This window comes from Polyergus mexicanus, unplaced genomic scaffold (assembly GCF_030449975.1).
Source record: "Polyergus mexicanus isolate NDT 795.1 unplaced genomic scaffold, iyPolMexi1.0 SCAF_16, whole genome shotgun sequence".
Taxonomy (NCBI): domain Eukaryota; kingdom Metazoa; phylum Arthropoda; class Insecta; order Hymenoptera; family Formicidae; genus Polyergus; species Polyergus mexicanus.
Window position 1 is genome coordinate 3,093,598 of NW_027223336.1, and position 23,154 is coordinate 3,116,751.

The 23,154-nt window shown below is 34.1% G+C and overlaps 1 protein-coding gene across 1 annotated transcript in view; it reads right to left on the minus strand.

Moving 5' to 3' along the window:
* The window catches only part of LOC138940330 (protein Skeletor, isoforms B/C), a 50,144-nt gene extending 39,659 nt beyond the window's left edge, over positions 1-10,485 (minus strand). Inside the window, exons 1-3 of the mRNA XM_070309148.1 lie at positions 10,441-10,485; positions 10,072-10,217; positions 6,148-6,338 (exon numbers count right to left, since the gene is read on the minus strand). Of these exons, the coding sequence (XP_070165249.1) occupies positions 6,148-6,338; positions 10,072-10,217; positions 10,441-10,485 (382 nt within the window). The remainder of the gene's footprint in view (positions 1-6,147; positions 6,339-10,071; positions 10,218-10,440) is intronic.
* Between the last annotated feature and the right edge of the window lie 12,669 nt (positions 10,486-23,154).

Here is a 23,154-nt window from a genome sequence, read left to right on the forward strand (position 1 = left end):
AAATATATTATTATAATATAATATTTGCCTTCTTCTTGCTTCACAGAATCGCGAAATATGTGAAGTTTAAGCAGAAATAAATCAATTCTAAAATCATGCATTGTATTGATTCCGACTAATATGAATAAATTACATTCATTTTTTAAAGTAAAATTTATAAATAGATTTAAAATTAAATTGTATTTATGCATAACACATTAATCTCGCACTATAATCTTTCTGTTTATAATATTTTTTAAATTCAAATTTATTCTATAATTTTTACACTTTGTATAATTTCTGTAATCACGCAAAAGAGAGAGAGAGAGAGAGAGAGAGAGAGAGAGAGAGAGGAGAGACAACAATGAAGATAATAATCTCTATTCATTTCTTGTTAATAATTTATCTCTCGTGTCTCAAGAAACGGTTTCAACGCTTATCGAGATCATGGGCATGTGCAAGATGACTTAAATTCCACAGACAACTACTTGACTACTGTAGCATGTTATAAATTCATTCTATTAGTGCCAAGGTGCGTAGTGAACGCAAGGTCGAAACCGTAACACATAACTATCCCATATATAAGAATAGAAAGTATTTGAATTAGAGTGACCTCGTTGTTTCTATAGAAGTTTTGTTTTTGCAATTTCATGGCAATGACAAAAGCATAATTACATTTTAATCGATCAGTGCAAAAAATTACAGAAACGTGAAATATATGAGTAGTAATCTAACTTTAAAATCTAACTAAAAGAAAAAGAAAAAAAAAGAACTGTATGTTAAATGCCTTAGAAATAGCTTCCGAATTATTAATATGACAACACAGCAATGTGTCTGTACAATTATATATCTATTTATCTTATATCATTCACATTATAAAAATTAAATCCAAACGTTAAGTTGGAAGAATAATTAGTATATCACTTGTAATAATCAAGAAAATAACCTATGTTAGTAAAAATAAATTTATGAAAAATCTACACGTACAAAATTGTCATGTATTATAAAAATATATAAACTGTATTTTAGAACTGAACGTCCAATATTTCACATGATATCAGTACTTACGTATACATAATATATCGAAGGTAAAGTATTAATGTCAATAAATATCTAATAATATCCCCAAAGCAAGCATATTATCGATAAACACCGTAAGCGTCTTTGGTTTGGATACACGTTGTTTCTGTGCATCAACGCGAATATTCCTCCAATTTTCCGCGTCGCCACACGATTCCTTTTATTCGCCGTAAAGACAATGAGAAAGCGAGGAAACACCAGCGTTTCGAGAATCAATCGCTATACATTAATTACACGTAATGACGTACCGCGCGTTCGCCGATCTTTCTCCCTCTCGCTTTGAAATTTCATTTAACCGTCAGTTGTAAAGCTCTTATCATGAAAAAACGTAGACGATTACGCTAACGTGTATACACACGTTTCACGTACATACAAATCCTTTAGGTATTTACTCACACACATACGCATGTTCACCCATGGAGTTAAACATGCGCTTGCGCAACCCGCGCCTTCGAGCGCGCGTGTACTATTGTACGCATTACTACGAACGTATACTACAAACGAGTATTCCCATCGAACATTGTTGGACCGTAAATTGAAGCTCGATAATCCCGCGAGACTAAAAAGTAACGGATAAAACAAATATGCACTTCGATTACTTGTGTGTACGATAAGCGCTCGTAATTTCGAAAATCAGCTGTGTACGAGACGTTACGAAGGATCCGTCCGCGGCAAATGACATATCATTTCGTGATAATGTTATTGTTTTTATTTTGTGTTATTATTTTGCGATGATGTTATTTATCGTACCAATGAATATTTAACGAGATTTTTAGCATGCAATTTGGAACTAATACGGAATGCTTGTATATAACATTAATAAAGATTTACGACCAAACATCCGACGAAGTATCATAATTCTCTCATAATTTTTCTTACATGTGCACTTTGCTTCGTTATACTTTAGTGATATTTAATGCACACAAGTATATTTTAAAACATTATTAAATCAAATAAAAATTAGATTATTCGAATTTGAATTATAGATATCGCGTACATTTACTGAATTAAAAATTTTGATATTTATCATGATACTATCTCCCGAGAAAACAATAATAATTTTTTGAAGTAAATTTTTGAGCAATCAAAATATGATGTATAGGTAGTCTGAGGATTAAATAAAAATTGCTGGAATCTCTGTTAGTTTTACTTGCAGCATACACTGACTTTTATTAGTGTTGATCTCTCGTGAAATATCGTCGGATTTACAACTCCTATACTTGCTCCGAGATTCGATTCGCTTCGCGATGCGCCTTGCGCATTAAGTATTCTGTAATCTGTAAGAACGCGCGATCGGCTCGCTGACCCGAAAGTAATCCCCGGAAAAGAAGATGAAGAGAGATAGAATTGGAAAAGCGATGTGTATCTCTTCGCCCGCGTACGATTATATTTATATACAACCGGATGTATCCGTGGTATTACTCTACCGTCTTTCTACCCCGTCGAATACATACAAGTATATGTGTATATAGTGTATGCCCGAGAGACCTTGCGGGTTATCCCGAACGAACGGATCGTATCTGCGCCATGAGGCTATTGTCCGATTCGAGATTCGTCAAGTGCCGACGACCGAACGGGCTCCGACCGGGCTTTATTGAAGGCTACACGCGCCCCCGCCGATGTGTGTTCGTTGTATATCGATTCGACGTTTTACGATCCGTCGTAGTGCCTCCTCTGAAGTGGACGTCGGCAATCGTCAGCGAGAATTTTTATCGTAGAGTATTCTTAACGCCGGAAAAAATGCTTGCGCGCTGCGCTTAATTCGAGATTCGTCTCCTTACACGGCGATTTTACGAAAAGATTATCTTTGTTTATAAATATCTCTCTCTTTCTATAACTCTTCTATAGCTATCGTCATTCTATATTGTATACGGAAATTTTACCTGTGTGGAAGTTTCTCTTTAACGCACATCGATATCAATAGTATCCTTGCAAATTAGGATTTAAAATTGTGAATTTTTATTATTGAGTTAGTCGAAAAGATATTCTTACAGTTGTACAGTATGTTAAAATATTTTATTATTATATATAATAAATTATTATTGAGTTAGGAAAGATATACTTACAGTTCAATGTTGAAAAATTTAGAAAAGATACTCCACGTGTGAAAAAAAAAACTCCCTTATTTCTATAAAAATAATATTGCAAATATGTGTTATTTCCTTAGAATATTTCTCCACTAATGATATGTAAAAACAAGGGATTTTAGAATGAAAAACTTGAGTGTAATTAGACGGAAATTTCAACAAATCACATTTATCAAATGGATACATTCCGTGAATAAAGATAAAATGAAATGCGGGAGAACGAATAGAAAGAGACTCATAAAGCTTGATTAGGAAGCGATCCCACGGTATTCTCAGGATGTCTCTTAAATGTAATTAAGATTTAGTATGACGAAAATATTGCGATATTACATTTATAATAGAATCGTTTATTTTGCGTAACATTAAATGTTTAATGAAAAAATGGCTACAATTTCTACAACGTGCTACATACAAAAATAATAATTTATAATGAATAAATTTTATGATATTAAATTTAGGAAAAGATCTCAATGTTATCACTTTTATACTAAACTTAATCAATGTAAGAAAAAATTAATGTGTGTATATATCTCTTAAATTTATTTATTCATTACTTTAATCAAATACTTGTTTAAAGAATTAATCATAAGATTATAAACTCGTAACTATTTACACGTTGTCATTTATAATTATATTCAAAGATTTCTTATTAAAAAAAAAAAAAGATTATCATATCAAAAGATACATCATTTTTATATTAAACATAAGATATATATAAAATAATGATAATCTAACACATTACTTTTTATATGACAAACATAAAATAATTTCGGAGAAAGGAGTATAAACTTTTTGAAATCGACAAAACAAATCGAGAATTCCCGTACGGGAATAACAATAAGATAACGTTGACTTATTCAAGCTTTTGTGTCCGCCGTGAAAACGCTGAGACGGATTATCCAAACGATTTGGGTGGAGCCCTTCGATTCACCGGTGACGGCGAACTGGTTTGAAAGCGAGTTCGGTCGACGAGATACCGACGTACGTTTGCGAGAGGAAACGAGCAAGGAGCCGGGTGACGAGACGCGAAAAGCAGCGACCCGGTATCGATAGAAAGAGACGGGGAGATGGGGAGAAAGAGAGAAAGATGTGAAGTGAGACCAAGTGAAAGTCCCTCGGCAAAAACCAGGCCAGGGCTTCGTATCTTCGCGCGAACATACACCGATGAGGCTATTATGCAATTACGCATTTGCACGGCCGTATCTACTTGCGCGTCGCCTCGCCGGGACGAACGGCCGCGTTCTCATTTCTCTCTCGTTGCACGTTCTAAATGGCTAAAAGTTTTCAAATTACGATCGCGGTCGCGACGGCATTGTTTTTTCCGATTAGCGAGGGGACCCATTTGCGATCGAGTACCGCGCGAAACAAGGCCGTTGACGTTTTTTTTTTCACAACGCGCAAAGCACATTCTTTCGTTCCGTAATAATTCCTCGATGCATTCAAAAATCTATGATAATGTGTTTTTATGGAAAAAACAATCCGGTATATATATATATACATTTAGAAATCTGAAAGATTTTCTGCTTACATGCAATACTTGAAAAACAATGTTGTACAAATGTAGAAAATGTGTGAAAGAGTATCATGTCATAAATGTAGGAGATGAAGTAAGTACATACCTCGCGCTCTTTGGAATCGGGAGAATAAATAGCATGTGGAAAGAATCTCGTCCCCCTTCGTCTTTCTCCAACTGACAATATTCGAAGTAATAAACCTTTCATACTTATGCTAAGTTTTGAACGCTCCTCTTAGATCATATTTCAAGCGTTGACACACATTTCGTGTCTGTACATAGATATGAATGTGACGCAAGAATCGTTTGACGTTTAGAAAGAAATAGACGAAAAGGATAAAAGAGATACATATATTAATCGTCTCGCGTGTTTATTCCGTTTTTATATTTTGTTATAATTTAAATTGTTTAATATTTCAATAGTCAAATGACTTGATTGTGAAATAACGTATTCGTACGCAAGAGTAACGTACAGACACGAAATGTATAAAATCATAGCGTTATTCTCAGGAAGTCAAAAGGCCAGCAAACATTCCGCGAAGGTATTTTCTCGCATCCGTCTGCACCGTGGAAAGTGGAAGGCCATGTAATTTATATCGCTTTGTGTAATAATGAGACTCGAAATGTGAATATTACCGCAAAGTACTGGAGATGCCGCGTAATAACAATAACTGCAGGTAACTCTTGCATAATGCGACGTGCCACACGCGAATCTCGTCGGGAATTCCAACACACATTTTAAATTGACGTAATACAGCTCAGAATACATACAATACATCCGTCTATATATCACGAGCTGAATAAATATAATATATTAATTCTTATAATATGCAGAAGAAAGAGGAAAGTTGTTTTAATGCATCATCATATAATACGCGAATTATTCGTATATAAATATTTTTCTTCAAATATGGTAGCATAATACGCTATCATACTATGTATCAATTAACAAAATAGATAATAAATCCAATTAAAATTTATAAATAAAATAAATCTCTTTCGAATAGTATCTGAATCTATAAACGCATCACGTATTAATGATTACGTCGATAAAAAAAAAAAAGAGCGTAAGATTTGGAAAAATATTTTGCAGCAAGATAACGAATTAAAAAAGAAATTTTAATTCGTTATCTCGCCTTAATTGTAATTTTTATATTTTCAATAATGCTGCTAGATTATTAGAAAACCAAAGATTCGTGATAAAATATGGATACGAAAATTCATATAGAATTTAATAATTATTATTTCGCGAATTATTTTACTCATTCAAATTGAGGAGATTCTTCTAAAATATTACTTGTAATAAAATTGATAAATTTAAATCATTGTGTAGAAAAGTGAAGCGCTGCGCGCTATTATCTCCTTCGGCCTCCTTCAAATCGTGATATCATTTCTCCAGACTGACATAACATTGTCTATCTATTTATTGTATCATAATCGATAATCGAATTATGCGTTAGCTGACTGTTAATAATTGGAAAGACTTACCGAGCTGCAATGTGGCGAGGGCGAACAAAAGCAAACCGGAGATAACTCGCTGCGACTTCGCATCCATTTTTCGGTGGTTCCGGCCACTGCTCGGGTCGAGTCCTCTTCTTTTCCGGTCACTACTGCGGATGGTGGCGATGCTGGTGGCACATGTACACACACACGAACCACACGCGCGCACTATATTCGATCTGCAATTCGAAAAGAACACTGTGAAGCCACGCGCTGATTTTTCCCACAAAAAGATCCTGTTTTTTAATTTTTTAATATAACTATTACCATACGTTTGGTAAAATACTATTTGGGCTTAAGTTATTATCAATAATCGCGTAATCCGAATTGGAAAAACCTCGATATACACGTATAAATAAAAAACATTTATCGCGCATTTCTCTCGAAAAAATAATCATGGAAATAAATTGGCGGTAAAAAATAGCAAGTGATCGGAATTATAATAATATAACATTGAGAAAAATATCTATTTGAAGAAATACGCGTATTTCTATTATTAAATGATATGAGATAATGGAAATACGCAGATTAAAAGAAAAAGAAAAATATTGCTTGTTAAAACGTCATAAATTCAGTTTTGAAGAGTTTCGATCAAGTTTTGATGAATGCCGAATATGATATTTCGAACGATAATTTAATACGCACGAGGAATGATCGTCGAGAGATCGAGCAAGCTTGATGGTAACGATCCACCGACTCAGAGTCAACTGACTGAAAATTCGACATCGCGCGGCGCACCTTTCTCGCGAGATCACACAGCTCACAGGCCGCGTGTACGATTTACCGTTACTCGAAGATCATACTTCTTAGGCACAAAAGCCGTATGAAAGAGTCTTACAATACAGAAATTTCTATCACGAGATATGATTGATCTCGAAGGAATCACATGTTGACAATTATATATAATCTGGAAATATGCATGTCTGTATTGTTATAAATTAGTTCAATTTATGCTTTGAATATAGTACGGCGATTCTAATTTAGTGTAAATTGTATTATTAGTTCTCTATATCTTGAATTATAATCTATTAATCGTTTTAAATCGATTTGTATTCCAAATTTTACGTTTTTTTATACCTTACGTTAATTATCTCTCCATATGTCAAATAGAAAAAATGTAAAAACTAAGGGACTGAAACCTTATAAAAGTTATAAGACTCGATTTGCGAATTAATAAAGATAGGATATCTCTCCGAAATTATTAGTCTCCTTTGGGATTATTAATCGATCATGATCAATAAAATTTTGTTTATTAAAATTCTTATTTGCTCCTTTTTAAACGTTCTATTAAATTTTAAAAATTCTGCATATAGTTTACTTTTTCTATATGTAAATTTAATATTTAATATAAAACAAAAAACGATGATCACTATAATATTCATAAAATATATAATTCTTAAAATATATGATACAAGAAAGATCAGTCAGTGTGTATAAAATATTCTGAAGCGCTTTGAGAGCATAGTGTTATCCATTAAAGCCAGCCATGTATAACATATTTCCTAGCTTACTATACGTTCCGGTAAACAAGAATTTATGTATTACAAACAAGAATTCAAAATGTGCTAAAATGTTTGGAAAATCTCATTATATAAATTTCTTTGTTTAGCATGATACGTTGTATACCAAAATTATAGAGAGAAAATTGTAGAGAGTTAAACATAAAGCAATGCAACAATTAAAATACCATTAAAATCATCAAAGCAAAATTTGCGTATGCACTATTTACTGCATTACACTTCATCGCAATTCATTAAAAAATTATATTTTAAAATTCCGAACGTACAAGATGATATAAGATTTCCACAATTTTTAATACATGAACCTTCATTTCGATAATATTTTGAAATTTAATGTAAAAATTAAAAGTACAAAAATAATGTCGCGTTTTAAATATATTATATATTGAAATCTCTTATTTTTTTCGAAACATTTCTTTAAAGATACGTCCCATCCTGATATCTCATTGGATAGCAGTGTCGAAACTTTTTATTTTAAACTTATTTCCGGCGTTGTTTAGACTTTCAATTTTTGCAAAATATCTATCGCGCTGTATGCTGCTGTCTAGGAAAAACAACGAGTGCAGTATCAACGCGTATCAGAGGCCATATATTTCCTATTATGTATCGTTTCGAACATAATCTCTTTCTACCGCTCGAAAGCACACGCGTATAGATATCCGGTATTTTGGAAGCGGTTATCTCGAACGTAATTTTTGTGTCTATTGCGATACATTTCTATCTCGATAAATAGAAAAAAAAAGTTTATTTCGAAACAATTATGGATGAAATCTATAAAATCATTATTGGAAAGCATACTAGTAACATAAAACATATTATTTTGCCTTTGAAAAAGGCAATTTTGCATCACAAAAATGTCTTTTAGAAGCAACCGAAATATTTTACCTTCATCAACACATATCGTTATCTCTTTATTATAAAATACCGTACATTTTATATTAAATATTCATCAATGAGAGAAAGAAAGAGAGATACTTATGTCAAAATTTTATCTATATATAAATGGAAATACATATAAATATAATTTGAACTAAAATTTCAAATATTTTTTTATGTTGCATCATATTGGTGATCTCATTTTAATTTTCTTGATAGTCTTCTGGAAATTTTTTCTCCTTCGAAAAATAATAGAATATATAAATTTTTCCATCATATTAAATATAATTAAATATATCTTTCTCGCGATTACAAAATTTTTCATATGATTTACTCAATATGTCTATGTAATTATGGTAATATTATGTCATTTCACGAATGTTTCCCATTATCAAAATAAAGCGTCGTATAATCAATAAAGCCATAAATTTAACATCGTAATCGATGAAACCTTATTCCTACTAGAATTCTACGCGTATTCGAGTAGCTTATTCGAATGAGTCAAGAAACTACACGCACTAATTAATTCACTTAGTTACGCGTTTCATATAATCATGATTAAATTATTATATACAACGGTACACACACAACAATTTATTCTTAAAAATTCATCAATCAGCAAAATATCTTTTTTTTTATAAAAAACGTCAAAAATATACTAAATTATCTCGCATCTTAAAACATAGAATAGCCAATAAATTTAACTTATTTAATAAACATTGATAAATAATTCTATGATATTGATTTGTCTCATATAAAACATAATACATAGGGAATGATTTAAAAACAAAATTAATTAATTGCAAAAAAATTACATTTAATATTATGTGATATTAGATATATGATCTTATTAAGACTTTTGTACAATTAATCGAAAGTCGCGCTATTTTAGATACGCTAATAATTAAGACTGATATCATATATACCTTATTGTGTTATTCAAAATATTGTTATGCGATCTCTCTTCAATCGTTATAAAAGAAATTCTTTTCTTTATTAAGAAGGAAGAATTTTATATAATAAAAGCATTCAATCTCTCTCTCTCTCTCTCTCTCTCTCTCTCTCTCTTTCAAATCAAGTTTATCTTTTTGGCAAGATACTGCAATAACACGAAAATACAATAGAGATTTCTTTCCTAGCCATCTTACCGATAATATTAGACTCTCCGACTTAATAATTCTAGAGATATCATTGCTAAATTATATCACGAGCGCGATATCTCGGTCAGATATCAAAATTTCTTTTTACCAGACCCGAATAACAGAGATTCACTCTCTTCACGTCGCCGTATAATCGGCCTTCCCGCGCACATCGGTTAACATTAACGGAACTATTCTCACACGGACATCTCTCCCATCGCGCACACAGCATACCGGTACGAGATGATAATTTTCACTTTTCCCAGCCCAGCCCCTCCAATACCTCATCCCTACGATATTTCAGCACTCGATCTTGAATTCTTCGCTTATGTTATCGCGCGCGCGATTATTTCTTAACGGGGCCCGACAACCCTGACCTTATCAACCAACCACGCACGGCGCGGCAGCAGCAGCAGCAGCAGCAGCAGCAGCAGCGAAGCCGGCGCCGAGGGGGCCACCACACGAAGGCCACCACCGTGGAACGCGCGTTTTCGTGTGGATGTAGAAGGACTGACGGCGGCGGCTGCACGGAACTACTCGCATCGCTCAGGGGAGCGAGCGCGACGCACCCCGTTCCCCGGGATATGTATTGGCGGGTAGGAAAGCTCCACCTATCGCGCGACCGAATGGGAGGGCCACAGGAAGATCCGGAGCTTGCGCCCTTCGGCTAGTCCGTGCACCAACCCCTTCCTTGGCTTTTTCCCAACTTTCGAGCTTGCGGTGCGCCCTCTCCCCTCCTGTCCTACCCTCTCGCCATCGCTCGCCGCCGTCATTACCATCGCCGCTACCATCCTGCGAGCTTTTGCCCCCGGCTCTCTCCTCCCTCCATCCCCCGACTCTCCTGTCCCCGTTGCCGTTCCGCTTCTCATTCCACCCGCCCTAACCCTCGCTAGCCGACGGGACTCCTATCCTAATACGATACAGAACGCCAACCGGCAAAATTCGGACTAGCAGCAGCGGACCGCAAGCACGGAGTCCACAAGTTTCCTTCATCTGGGAAACGCAAAGTGGGGAGAGAGGAAGGGGGGTAGCAAACCCTTGCGGATACGCTTGCAGCTTGCGCGTCTTCTTGCGTTACCTCTCTGACCGAGCGCCCTTCTTCTTGTCCCGCTGTACTTTTTGGCGTTCTGTATGCGCGCGAGTGCACCTTTTTACTGAGAAGGGCTGAATCTCTCGGTTGGATTTGCGCGTATACACGGAATACCTTGCTTGCCTAAGTAAACGCCCTTCACCCCGTTCTCCTTGCTTGCAGTTTCTTGCTTGCGTGCGGTACCGAAACGCGAAACCGAGAGCTAGCGCAACAGCATAGAGTTTCCGAAATGTATGCAGCGTCTTTTCGAAAGCTCAACGCGATATCTCTTTTCGTTATTTTATCTTTTAGTTTTGTATATATGACTTTCTATATCTACTTGACGGTTCCGTGTGTCAAGCTCTTTCTCGAGCTTATATTGAATAGCTAACATATCTCATGAATAAAGAAACGGAAAAATATCTATCCATGCAGAAACATCAACATTCCTCTTTTTAGATATTAAAATGCAAATTTTTGTCCACTATTCGTTTATCCACAACTGCAACATACACACGCACGTGATAGTCAATGGTAATAATTTATTCTCCTAGACAAATCGTCTCTATTTTATTTTATAAGCTTGCTGCTTTATTAAAGGTTACAGTTTATTTTAATCTATTATTCTATAACAATTACAAATAATTCATAAAGTTATAGATGTCGTGAAATATATTCAAATTTAATTGGAATTCATAACTGTAACATGATTCGAACTCTAATAAATAGAGAAATATACATGCGAGAAATTTCAAAGAAAATACTTCTAATCGCACGATGCAGTTTGTGAAAATGGAGATCCACTCGACCCCCTCTCAACGAAAATATGCGTGCAAAGTACTAGTATGTCGAACGGGCGATGACAGCTTTTTCGATCGTTCGTATTTACGCGTTTTTTAAGCGCGTTTTGGCCGCTACATATGGACGGATGAAATTATTGCTTTCGACGGGTTCAAACAGCACTCGTGGATATTGTGCTCAAAGGCTCATGGGAAGCATTGTGCGCGGCATCGATGTCACATTGCTGTGATTTATGCGTATGAACGTCGACGTCTAAAAGACAAATCATAGATACGAAAAAAGAAAGATGTATCTCGCGAAGAAAATAGGTCTTCTCGCGCAAAAATAGATGCGAGTTTGTCGCTCTCATCGTATGACGTATATAAAAGGCGCTGTGAATAGCGATAAACGATTTTTTGATTGCTCTCTCTTCACGTGCGCGATCGCTCTCGAACGGGTGATAAACGTGACAATCGCGAGAGATATCGGCATCGCAAAAATATATTTTTGAAAAGGTAACTCGCGCCAAGGATCGTTCAACTATTGCGGATAAAACTCACTGCTGGATACAATAGAACTGGTATAGTTATAAACTATACAATTAGAATTGTACGAAGATACTTCTTCAATTATCGAGAGACATAAAAATCAATCGACAATTTTTTTCTTGCAGTATCATTTATATAAGAAAAAATATAATTTCAATATTCTCTTATAATATTATTATATTAAATTATGAATACATTATTTAAAATGTATAGCAAAATAGTAACATTTTTAATTCAATTATATTTGTTTATTCAATTATAATTATACTATTATTCATTTATAATATAAAAATTTAAGACCTCTATAAAATGTATAACTGCAAATGCGCTCCCTTTTTATTTAAAAAATTTAAAAATAAAAAAATGTAAGTTTTATTTTTATATCATCTAACTTTTTGCACAGATAAAAATATCGCATTGCTTTGCAATATATTTATTTTATTAGTTAATATGATGTGTCAATTTCATATATTGTATTATCGTTATCCTCTTTTATTTTATTTTTATCAAGTCAAAGGTATCGGATAAATTTAAAGATAAATAATATGCTGGAATAAAACGGAGAAACTTCAAAGACAATCACCCTTTTTAAAATCGCAAAATTAAAAGAAAAAAATCTGATAATTCGATATCATAAAGTATAACGTCAAAAATGGGCCTCTTTACATCGTAAACGAGCGACATCGAGAAAATTTAATGGGACAACGATAGCATCTAAATATCTGTCAAACTTTCTGCAGCCGCGTTAAACAATTGCATTGGCAGGTTTGGCAATATTACGCAAATACCGTATCAACTTATCGTCATTGTGCAATTTAATTAAACATTTCAGGTAAGCGATAGATGCATACAGATGCAATCGCGATTACGTCCGCATATGGAGCGTCCGTGCATGTACGATACACACATTCTGACAGGAGAATACGCGTTTAATCAAGTATTTAATTACGAGAAATTAAAATTGTAGGAACGATTTAATTCTATTTTATTATCTTATAAGGAAATTTCAAACTTTTGTCTTTTTGTCGTCCGTAAAAATGATCGCGTTTATATAAAGAGTTTTTTTTTCTCTCATGCAACAATTATACGAAAAATATAAATATATCTTGCTTTTATCACTTTACAAATATATTTAATAAAAGTATATTTAATAAAAATATGTGCAAGAGTTTATTATACAGATATCATTTAAGGACTGATGTCCCTTTTCGCGACACGACCATTTACGGACGAAGTTCGGAAATATCCTCTGTATCAATAATTTTTATAATAATATCGGAAATGATGCAGAAAGATATCTCTCACGTGAACCAAATCGGGGAATAACGCTCTTTTCGAAGCACCGATCTACCGAGAAAAGCGTAAGGCCTATCTTTCTTAAAAGTCTCATTTTTCACATTTACTTTTTAGCGACAACGAAATGGCACCGAATCGTGGATTCGGCGAACTGCACGCTCGCGTTACGCGGGCAGACTGAAAATATGACGTTATTTCAATGAGAAATGAACTTCTTGCTCCGTAATGCTTTGAATATATATTCCCGTTTCGCTGCTTCGCCTTGCCGATTCGTTGGTACGAAGAACATTTTGAAGATTCTCTCTCGTTTTCTCCTCTCTCTGTCTTGCTCACTCTTTCCCCTTTCTTTCCACCGGCCAATTCGTTACGTGAATTTCTACTTTATGTAGGTTATTTTTGAACTCTGTACTCAGAGTAACCACCGGTCCAGGCCGGTGATATCGAATCTCTATATGCAATTTCCCTTACCAATACTACGAGCTAGATCGACATATACAGGCTTGCATTGCGCACGTTGCAGATTGCTGATGCATTTTCTGTGTATTCGACAAAAATTGGACCTCTTAAATAAAAAACTATATAATAACTTATCTTGCAAATTTTTATAAAAATCAATTTAATCAAAATTTAATTTATCAATTTAATATATTATAGAGTGTATTATTTAATATTAATAATTCTTAATAAATCGATGAACAATTCTTATATCAAAACGAAAAGTAGATTAATCTCAAAAAGTTGATTGTCTCTTCTATGTTCTATCCGAATCTTTTTGCAACTTACAATAAAAAAAAATTTATCGATATTAATTTTAATTACAGGAAAATTTTACCCGCACACAATTTTGTACGTAAAATGTTCAAGTATTATTCTCGCATTTCTAGCAATCAACGAACGAGATTTATAACAAAATCGCAGCCGCACACCCGTATAGTACACCATTAATAAATATTCCCGCCAATTCTCGCGCGAATTATAGAATCATATTAAGTCATATCGGATTTCTTCGAAGCTCGAGAGCTTTGAGGGTCCACCCTGTCGCTCCCCGCGCCATCGAAATACTTCACGCACGGACGCGCGTATACATCGTGATAAATCCGTGGCTTTTCTACGCGGACCGCGCATTATTTGTAGTTTCGTAAATCCATTTCCGCGACGAGGAAATGGTATCGTCATTTCGCTCAGAATCGCTATTGGTTATATGCCAAAAAAAAAACATAATAATATACCCACTCTCTCCCGCATCTTTCCCGTTCCCTCTCCCTTCCTCCCTTCCTCAACAATAAGCACCAAGCCCGTTCGTGCGACGAGCGCCGGGAATACGAGGCTGAATTTCAAATTAGTCGATCCCGTTACGATTCCTTCGCTGAGCACACCGATCTGTGTGTACGGCGTACACAGGATGTTTCAGGGAAACCCTGCTCCTGATTTCAACCCTCAACTGATACACGGTCTTCTTAGGGAGAGAGCGTTCCCTAACATTCTACCCTTCGTGTTTTATCAAATGTGTTAACCGTGAAATAAGGCAAGAGAACTGAATATTTTTCTCTTAAGTATAAATAAAATAAAATTTAAAAAAAAAATGAAAAGTTTGCCACAAATTAGAAAATTGCAAAATGTCAGATTCGTCAAGATTTTCTTCTTGAGAAAAGATTCATCCTATAAAATCATCATATAAAAAAGAAAGAAACAGTAAACTTGAAATGTTATCTGAATTATTTGACAATTTTATCATCTTATCGTCTTTTATTATCTTATTACATGAAGATGAAGAAAAAATTTATGCAAACTTATTTTATAGAAATCGAATTGAAAATATGTTATTACGGGGAAGAAGTATGTATATATAAAATTAAAATAATTAATACTATTTTATCTCTCTCTCTCTCTCTCTCTGTTTCTCCTTAAATATCTTAGAATTATCCTAAAAACGAGTCAAACGTTTTAATATAATATTTTATTATTTAAAAATTGACGAAATAATATCATACATTTATATGTACCTACATTATACAGAGATGTGTTTCAAATAATATAAAAATTATAATATTATAAATCTTTTATATATATATTTATTCAATAATTTTTATATGAAAAAAAATATATAAAACGTGTAATCTTTAGAAAAATTGTGCTTCTAACTCCTCAAATTTTGATTTTTAAAAAGAAACAGCTGATGATTATTTAATTTATATATTATAAAAATTTAATATAGATTTAATATAAATTTAATATAAATATATATTTAAAAAATTTTAATAAATATTTAAGAAGTTTAAGAAATAACGAAAACTGATGATACAATATTAAATAGTATTCTACGATTTTTGTAAATCATCGTATGCGCCTATTTCATCTCAAAAGCTCTCCAAACGCAAAACGATGGAGAGAGTAGATTGAAAATTATCAAAGATAGGAAAGGAGCGTCTGATCTAAGAAAGATAAAAGTAACAGTCATGTTGCAGTTCATAGATTAATACAAGAGAGAAAATGAAGTGCAGATGCGACGAGGCATAATTAAAAATGCTCGAGCGTCGTGGCTTTGTTCTAAACTCAGCCTGCACACGCGAACATCGCGGAGCGAGCTTTTCGAAAAACTCGAGTTCTTTATCTTATTTATCCCTCGGAAGCGAAGAGATCCTTTCCTCTCGGCTGTCTTCTATACCATATTATAGCGTTGTATTATTTCAATTTTGCTTGCTGCTGATTTTTTGCAACGCACGATGACAAATCTAGAATGACGCTTTGCGAAGAAAATGAAGCGCTTTTTACGCGCACCCGACGAGTACTTCTCTCGATTTTTCTCGGCTTATGCGCGCGATATATTGCGAGCGACGATCTCGAATCAACGCCACAAGAGACATTTGAATCGTTTATGTTTGAATCCTAGACGTTTATCGTTTATGATTTAAAGAGAATAATATTTGATATTATCGTGGGCATGCATACATTTATCATCCGTAAGTTAGAAATTATGTAATAAGATTATACAAGATGTTTCAACATTGAGAATCGATATTTTCTTAATAAGAATATTCTACAATCTTTGAATGTGTCTCTTTAAGGATGCGAATAAATAAAACCTCAGTCTCTCATCTATTTTCAAGTAAATTTTACAGTAACAATCTCGGAATCTGACGCTTATCATAATATCTAATACTGAGGAAGATATGAAAAAATGTATCAATTTTTCCCGTTGAGAAACACCGATTTAAAATAATATTAAAAAATCGCAAAAAAACGGAGTTATTTGATAATATACGATAATATATATAAATTTTGTTAATATATAATATTTTACATCGTACATGGAAATTTCGCTAAAAAAACAGAATTATTATAAAGCAAAAATTATTACGTATATTATGACAAAAATATCTATGAGAAATCACGCGAATAAAATAGAATAATAATAATCGATACAACCGTCCCTCCCTCTTGCTGTTGCGCTTGGGGCTATCGCCATTGAACTGTCAATTTTCAGCATCATGTTATTACGAGACGAGACGAGGCAAACATAGAAAGTGCGATTTCATTAATTGAAAATTTGATACGCAAATAACGCGACGTAATATTTATATATTGCATTAATCACAATAATCTAAGAGATTCTTCCAACAATGAAAAGCTTTCAAATGTGATTTTCGCGTTCCCGGTTCGCAAGTTTTGTTGCCCCCTTCCTCTAATATTCTACGGAGATGCGCGCGACATTGTGTCAGAAGTTTAATATCTTCCCACGGGAGATCTTTTGAGCTAGCCGCTGTGCCACGTGACCATTGGATTTACCATATACAATAGACTTTGACTATGGATGACGTAACAATTGAACAATCCGCATCGAACAAAAAACAGACAAAATTTAAGAAATTAATATATAACTTGAAAGAAAATTGTATGCATTTATATTTAAATGTTATTATTTATTACACAATAGGTCGAAGACCATTAATAATAAAGTTATATTATATATATGTTTGTGTCGATATTATTACAAAAAATTAATATTAGCATGAGAAATTTGGCACATATATATACTATATGTGTGTGTGTGTGTGTGTGTGTGTGTGTGTGTGTGTCATATTATGTAGCCGCGTAAGCTGTATTAAAAAGATAATTAAGGGTAAAAGACAATGAACGTTCAGATCGAAATTCAGAACAGACACCATTGTACTTCTCATCCTTATACTCGGATCCCTTTCTTCAATTTTGCCATAAATGCAGTTTTCCCATCATTAGGGCATTTAAATGAACGTGATTTCTCGGTATCGATAACAATTATTTTAGAATCAGAACTCGAAATTCGTAGACAATTATCGTATAACGCAGCCATAAAAAATTTCATATATAAGTAATTTTTTTACATTACAAACAAATCTCTTGGAATTAAGAAAATTATTTCAAGAGTTTTTATTTAAATTCATAAAAATATTTTTATAGACTAATCAATTTTAGTCGATTGAAAAGATTGAGTTCGCATTGTAATTTTTGTATAGGGAAAAAAACTTTTCTTCAGACTATATTAGAAATTAAAGACAAAATCAATACATTCCGAAAGTACAAAATGCTTCCGATAATATTCTTTTCTATCTAAGACAATCTTTGCAAATATTAATTACAGTACCGATGTTAAATTATCTGTATTTAGTGTAATTCTTCTTAGAACTGCGCAGATTTATCTGAGAAAACAACTTCGAGAATACTTCAGGATAATTACTTTGCCCCAGAGCGAAAGCTAAAGCTAACAAGACCCGTAAGTAGAGGTAACAGAGCGACAATGTCTCTAAGGATTCAAGCGGTTTACGGAAATTGAAACTCCCCGATACGTTACCAATAACATAATGATCAAAACATAACAGAGGATTTATAAACAAATTTCAGATTATCCATGAAAAAAAAAATAACAGTCTTAATATCTTCTCTTATTGTAAAATATTTATCTTTTAAGATAATAAATTTTTTTCTCTCCTCTCTAATAAATTCAACATTGTGTTACATAGAAATACTCTCATGTTTCAGAATTAATTTTACTTTTCAAATATAAACATTTGTAGTTGAGTTAGAATTGATTTGCAAGTTATATAAATCAAATGATAGACATATTCGATTGTATGTGAATTGATGCTAGAGTATAAATATATCTTTGTTTATGTTTGAATACGCGTATACAAATAAACATGTCGAGATCGCGCACGTGTCGATTATATTGCGCGTGTGAAAAGAGAGCGTTATTTACAACCAATTTCTATACATCCATTATTAACGCCGATACATCGTAAAAAGCTAATCGAAAAAGATAATCGATCTGTTATCCGTAAAAATTTGTCACGGCGAGAAAGCAGTAAAATCATGAATCACTATACTTTGAACGGCCGTGAGTACATATCACTGCATTTAAGACGCCAGCTAATTAATTATGATTGCAATTCGCGAGGCGCGTGCGGGCTCGTTGATGCGTCCCCCGTGTTACATAACCAGGTGCAAGGCAAGAGGTTGGAGAGATGAGATCGTAGGTTTATTGATTCGGTTTTCTCCGCGGTGGAGAGAGTTTTTTCCTCCCTCCTCTCTTCATTCGTCCCTTCTTTTTCCCGCCTCGCCCGGTCCTTATTCTATCCGTTACTTTTTGTTGCGCGACTCTTCTCCCCCTCCTCCCCCTTTTGCCCCGTTGTAACGTTAGAAATAGGACGCAACTTTCAAGGGCTCACACCTTCGTTGATTTCAAACGATACGGAATTAGTAACATCGACTATGTACGTTCCTTGCGACAAATGATGTGAGGCATGTCTCGATTTGTATAAAGTAAAAATAAAATAAAAATATTAATGAAATAGAATAAAAATACTAATGTTATTGTCAAGATAAATTAATATTTATCTATTAATTTAATTTTTTTTCCCCCTCCCGTACACATATTATAGAAGAATATCGTAAAGTAGATAAGTGGAGCAAAGCGGGATGCTTCTATTTTTTAAATTTATTTGATAGAATAGCAATATTATTTATGTTATTTCATCATTAATATATTGCTCGCTTTTTCATATCATAATTTTCTTTTACCAAAACGCAGATACTTTAAAAATTTGAAATATATTTATGTTCGGCAAACTAGACACGTAATGATTGGGCATAAATGATTAGCATGTTCTACGAATATTTGAAACAAATATTCCAAAAAAGCGATTAATGAGAGATCCTCAATATTTTATTGTCGGATAATATCAGGTAGATCAAATTTTAATAGCTTTATTATTACGCTGATCAAAACGTTATAAGTCTTCTCCATATAACAATCTGACATTATAAAGACGATTTTCCATGCACGCTATATACGAAGACGTTATATGATACCTTTCTTCCATTCATCGTAGCAGTCTATTCTGCTTTGCCGAACTAGTTATTAAATCCTTCGTTTCACTTAGAACACAATGCTATTAACATTTCCTTCCTTTCCCTCCTCCTTTCTTGCCGCGGTAAATTTAACAACGACGGAAGCATCGTAAATTTCACCAATTTCCATTAACTCAACATCATACCGTCATAGACTGTATCTTTTTCTTATATTTTTCAACAAGTCGATAACAACTCGCTAATTGATGTATGTAACTATATCATGTGTTGCCACCATAAGCAATACATATAGAATGTCCAATAAAATTGAGCAATTACAAAATATATATACAATATAATTCGATATGAAAATAGTATATAATTAAGTATTTTATTTTATTGTGAAAAAAAAATTTTTTTCTTCTTTTTGCATAATTTCTTACTGTAGACTATGTCATTTCAAGTTTCGATGTTGCATTACATAAAATATGTATGAAAAATAGAAAACAATATACAGAAAAATAATATCTTAGAATTTAAAAATCTTTATATGATCCAATTTTTTTTTTTTTTTTTTTTTTTTTTTTTTTTTTTTTTAAGTAAAAATCCATGTTCTGTGTTCTTTCCTCTCTATTCTTTAAAGATACCGATGAAACATTCTGTAATACATTTCATTACATTTAAAAACAACGATGAGAAACGAGAACGAGAAACTAAACGATTGATTAGAACTCCACAGTTCACAAGCGTTATAATACCTTCTTAGAGGAGACATATTTACGTAAGAACGGTCAGGAAGAATAAATGGTTTCGGGAAGCCGCTGTTGAAGTATGAAGCAAAGAGAACACAACATCGATAAAGGGAGCAGGAAAAATGATAGGAGCGAAGAGAGCGGATCTGCGGATGTTACGATGTAAGGAGTAACACGATATTCCCAATCCGGCGCGGAAGCTTTAGAAACGAGATAAAGAAGGGCTCGCGAGTGCAATAAATCCCCGGGTTTCCTTCCTCTTTCACCCTTCACCCCCACCCCCATCCCTTTCCCCATCCCTCCCGATCGTTTCATCTGCAACCTCGTCGTAAACCCGAAAGAAGCTGATGTCGACGCTGCTGAACGAAATGAATTTACTGTTTACCCGCTTGCGATACGATTCAAGAGTACAGCTATGAAATATAGTTCAAGAGACGTGGTTTAGAAATCATTTCCCCCCTCCCCCCCCTCTCTCTCTCTCTCTCTCTTCCCACACCTCCTCCTCTTTTCCCTGTCGGGTATATCGATACTGAAATACGACGGCGGCCACGGAATACGAACGAACTAAAATGGACGTGTCGAGAATTAATCTCCCAGCTTGGCTCTAAAGCGAATTGTCTTCCGCTCATTTTTTTTTTCCCCCGTTTTCCACAGTGTCGTAATCGACTGCTTCAAAATGTTCTCGAAACATCATTACTATATAACGTCGTGATAAATATTACGTTGTATGTCGCGTGTAAGAGAAATTAATTATTAATTTCTAACGATCTGTGAAGCAGAATCAGATCATTGAGTATCTGTTTTTTTTTTCTACGTAAAATTGAAAACTATAATACGTGGCGTGAAATTTAGAAAATAGATGATAATATTACACGATTTATGAAAGTTTTCGTTTTCAAATTTATCAAAAAAATTGTCTCTAAAAATTCTTTCGTATCTCGAAAAATGGACGGGAGAAGAAACTTCTCTTACGCGCGTACGGCAGTGTCACCGTCCCTCGCGTATCCCTGCGTATTACGAAACTGTCGGCCGACATGTGATAGAGAAAGATTGACATTTAACGTTAACTATCATGGACCATTTTACGTGTTTCAACTGTAATTGTGGTTCAGTGGTCATTATACTCTCTCCATAGACTTACACTGTCCGTTCTCACGTCGTTTCAGATCGAACCCTCCGCTCTTTGCCAACTTTGATCAACAAGTTAGAATTATATTGCACGAGGGAATGAATCGGATGAGCGTGATTATCAATCGGGAAGTATAGAATCATAGCACTAAATTGGGCTAGATCGAAATTGAAAGATACGAAGATTGAAGAAAAATTGAAAGATTATGATAAATGATAACTTCTCTCGACATTTCCATAACTCAAGAAAAATAGAGCCTAAGAAAATAAGAAGATCCGTCATTATAATTAAAGCCGGGACATCCCTAATCAAATAAATCGAAAATCATTTTTCAAGAATAAAGCTAAATAAAAAAAAGAAGGAAGAAAAAAATTCATTGAAATAACACGATGTATTTAGATTACATTTTAGTCTTTTCCAAACAATTTTTATACTTGTGACTTATCTGTAGATATTGAAACGCTTGCGAAAACCAATACGAAGGTTTCTTGTCTTCTTTAAGACTGTACCAAGAATCTCGTTTCAATCATTATCGCGAGAAAATTTACGTAGAGAATACGGTTAGACGATAATTCGTAATTCATTTGCGAAATTGCTCGTCTCAGGATCCCCGACCGGTTATACGCGCGAACGATTTCGCGCGACGAGAGAAGAAAAGGAAGAGAAAGACGGAAAAGAACGTCATCTTCCCCTCCGTTTACGTAACCGGCCCTCTTTGGCAGTCCATGGAAGACGCGCGACCTAAAATTGCATTTGAATAAAGCAATTTGTGCACGCGCCGTAATCCAATTCGGTCCTCTCGCTAGTTTTCGCTACGCGAAAAGCACCGATAAATCAACCAGTTGCGCGGCGCATCGACCTCAGCACGCCCCTACGATGTAGCCATACGGCTTAATTTCGTTCGTAGAGCGCGTCTGTGGTACTCGGAGAGGTCGGGAAAAAAAGGGTTTCGCGCGTACGAACGGAAAAACTGACATTCGCGATGTTGCGGCCCGCCAATATTCGCTCAATTGCCAATAACAGAGAATTCCGCGATATTATACAATATTAAAGCCGAAATAAGCCTTATACGATTTACGCGAGCCTGAGGGAGTCGGGGGGGATTTAATTTTACTATCATCTCTCGCAGAGAGAACAAGGCTTTAAAAAAAAAAAAAAATTTCTAGCTGTAAAGATAATTTTCGTATTATTATTTTAAATTCAGCGCGATAAACAGCGTGATTATCGAATAAGGTATATGTATAATAAAAATGTTTATCGGGGATAAGATCTATTACATATATAAAAATATTAAAAATATATCATCAGGTAAGAGCAGTATCGTTGTTATTAACGATTATTCATTCAGAGTAATAAAAATAAAAACTGACCGTTTTAAAGTAAAAAAAGAAACTAATTTATTTTTAATTTAAATTAAAAATGGTGATATACGGAATATTGTGTGCCAACTTTATGTAATGCGAGCATAAAATGCAAAAATTAACTCGAATGATGATCGTCGAATGATTTTTGAACATGGAGGCGAAGTAACGTTTCTCTCGTCTCTATCTTTAATACACTAC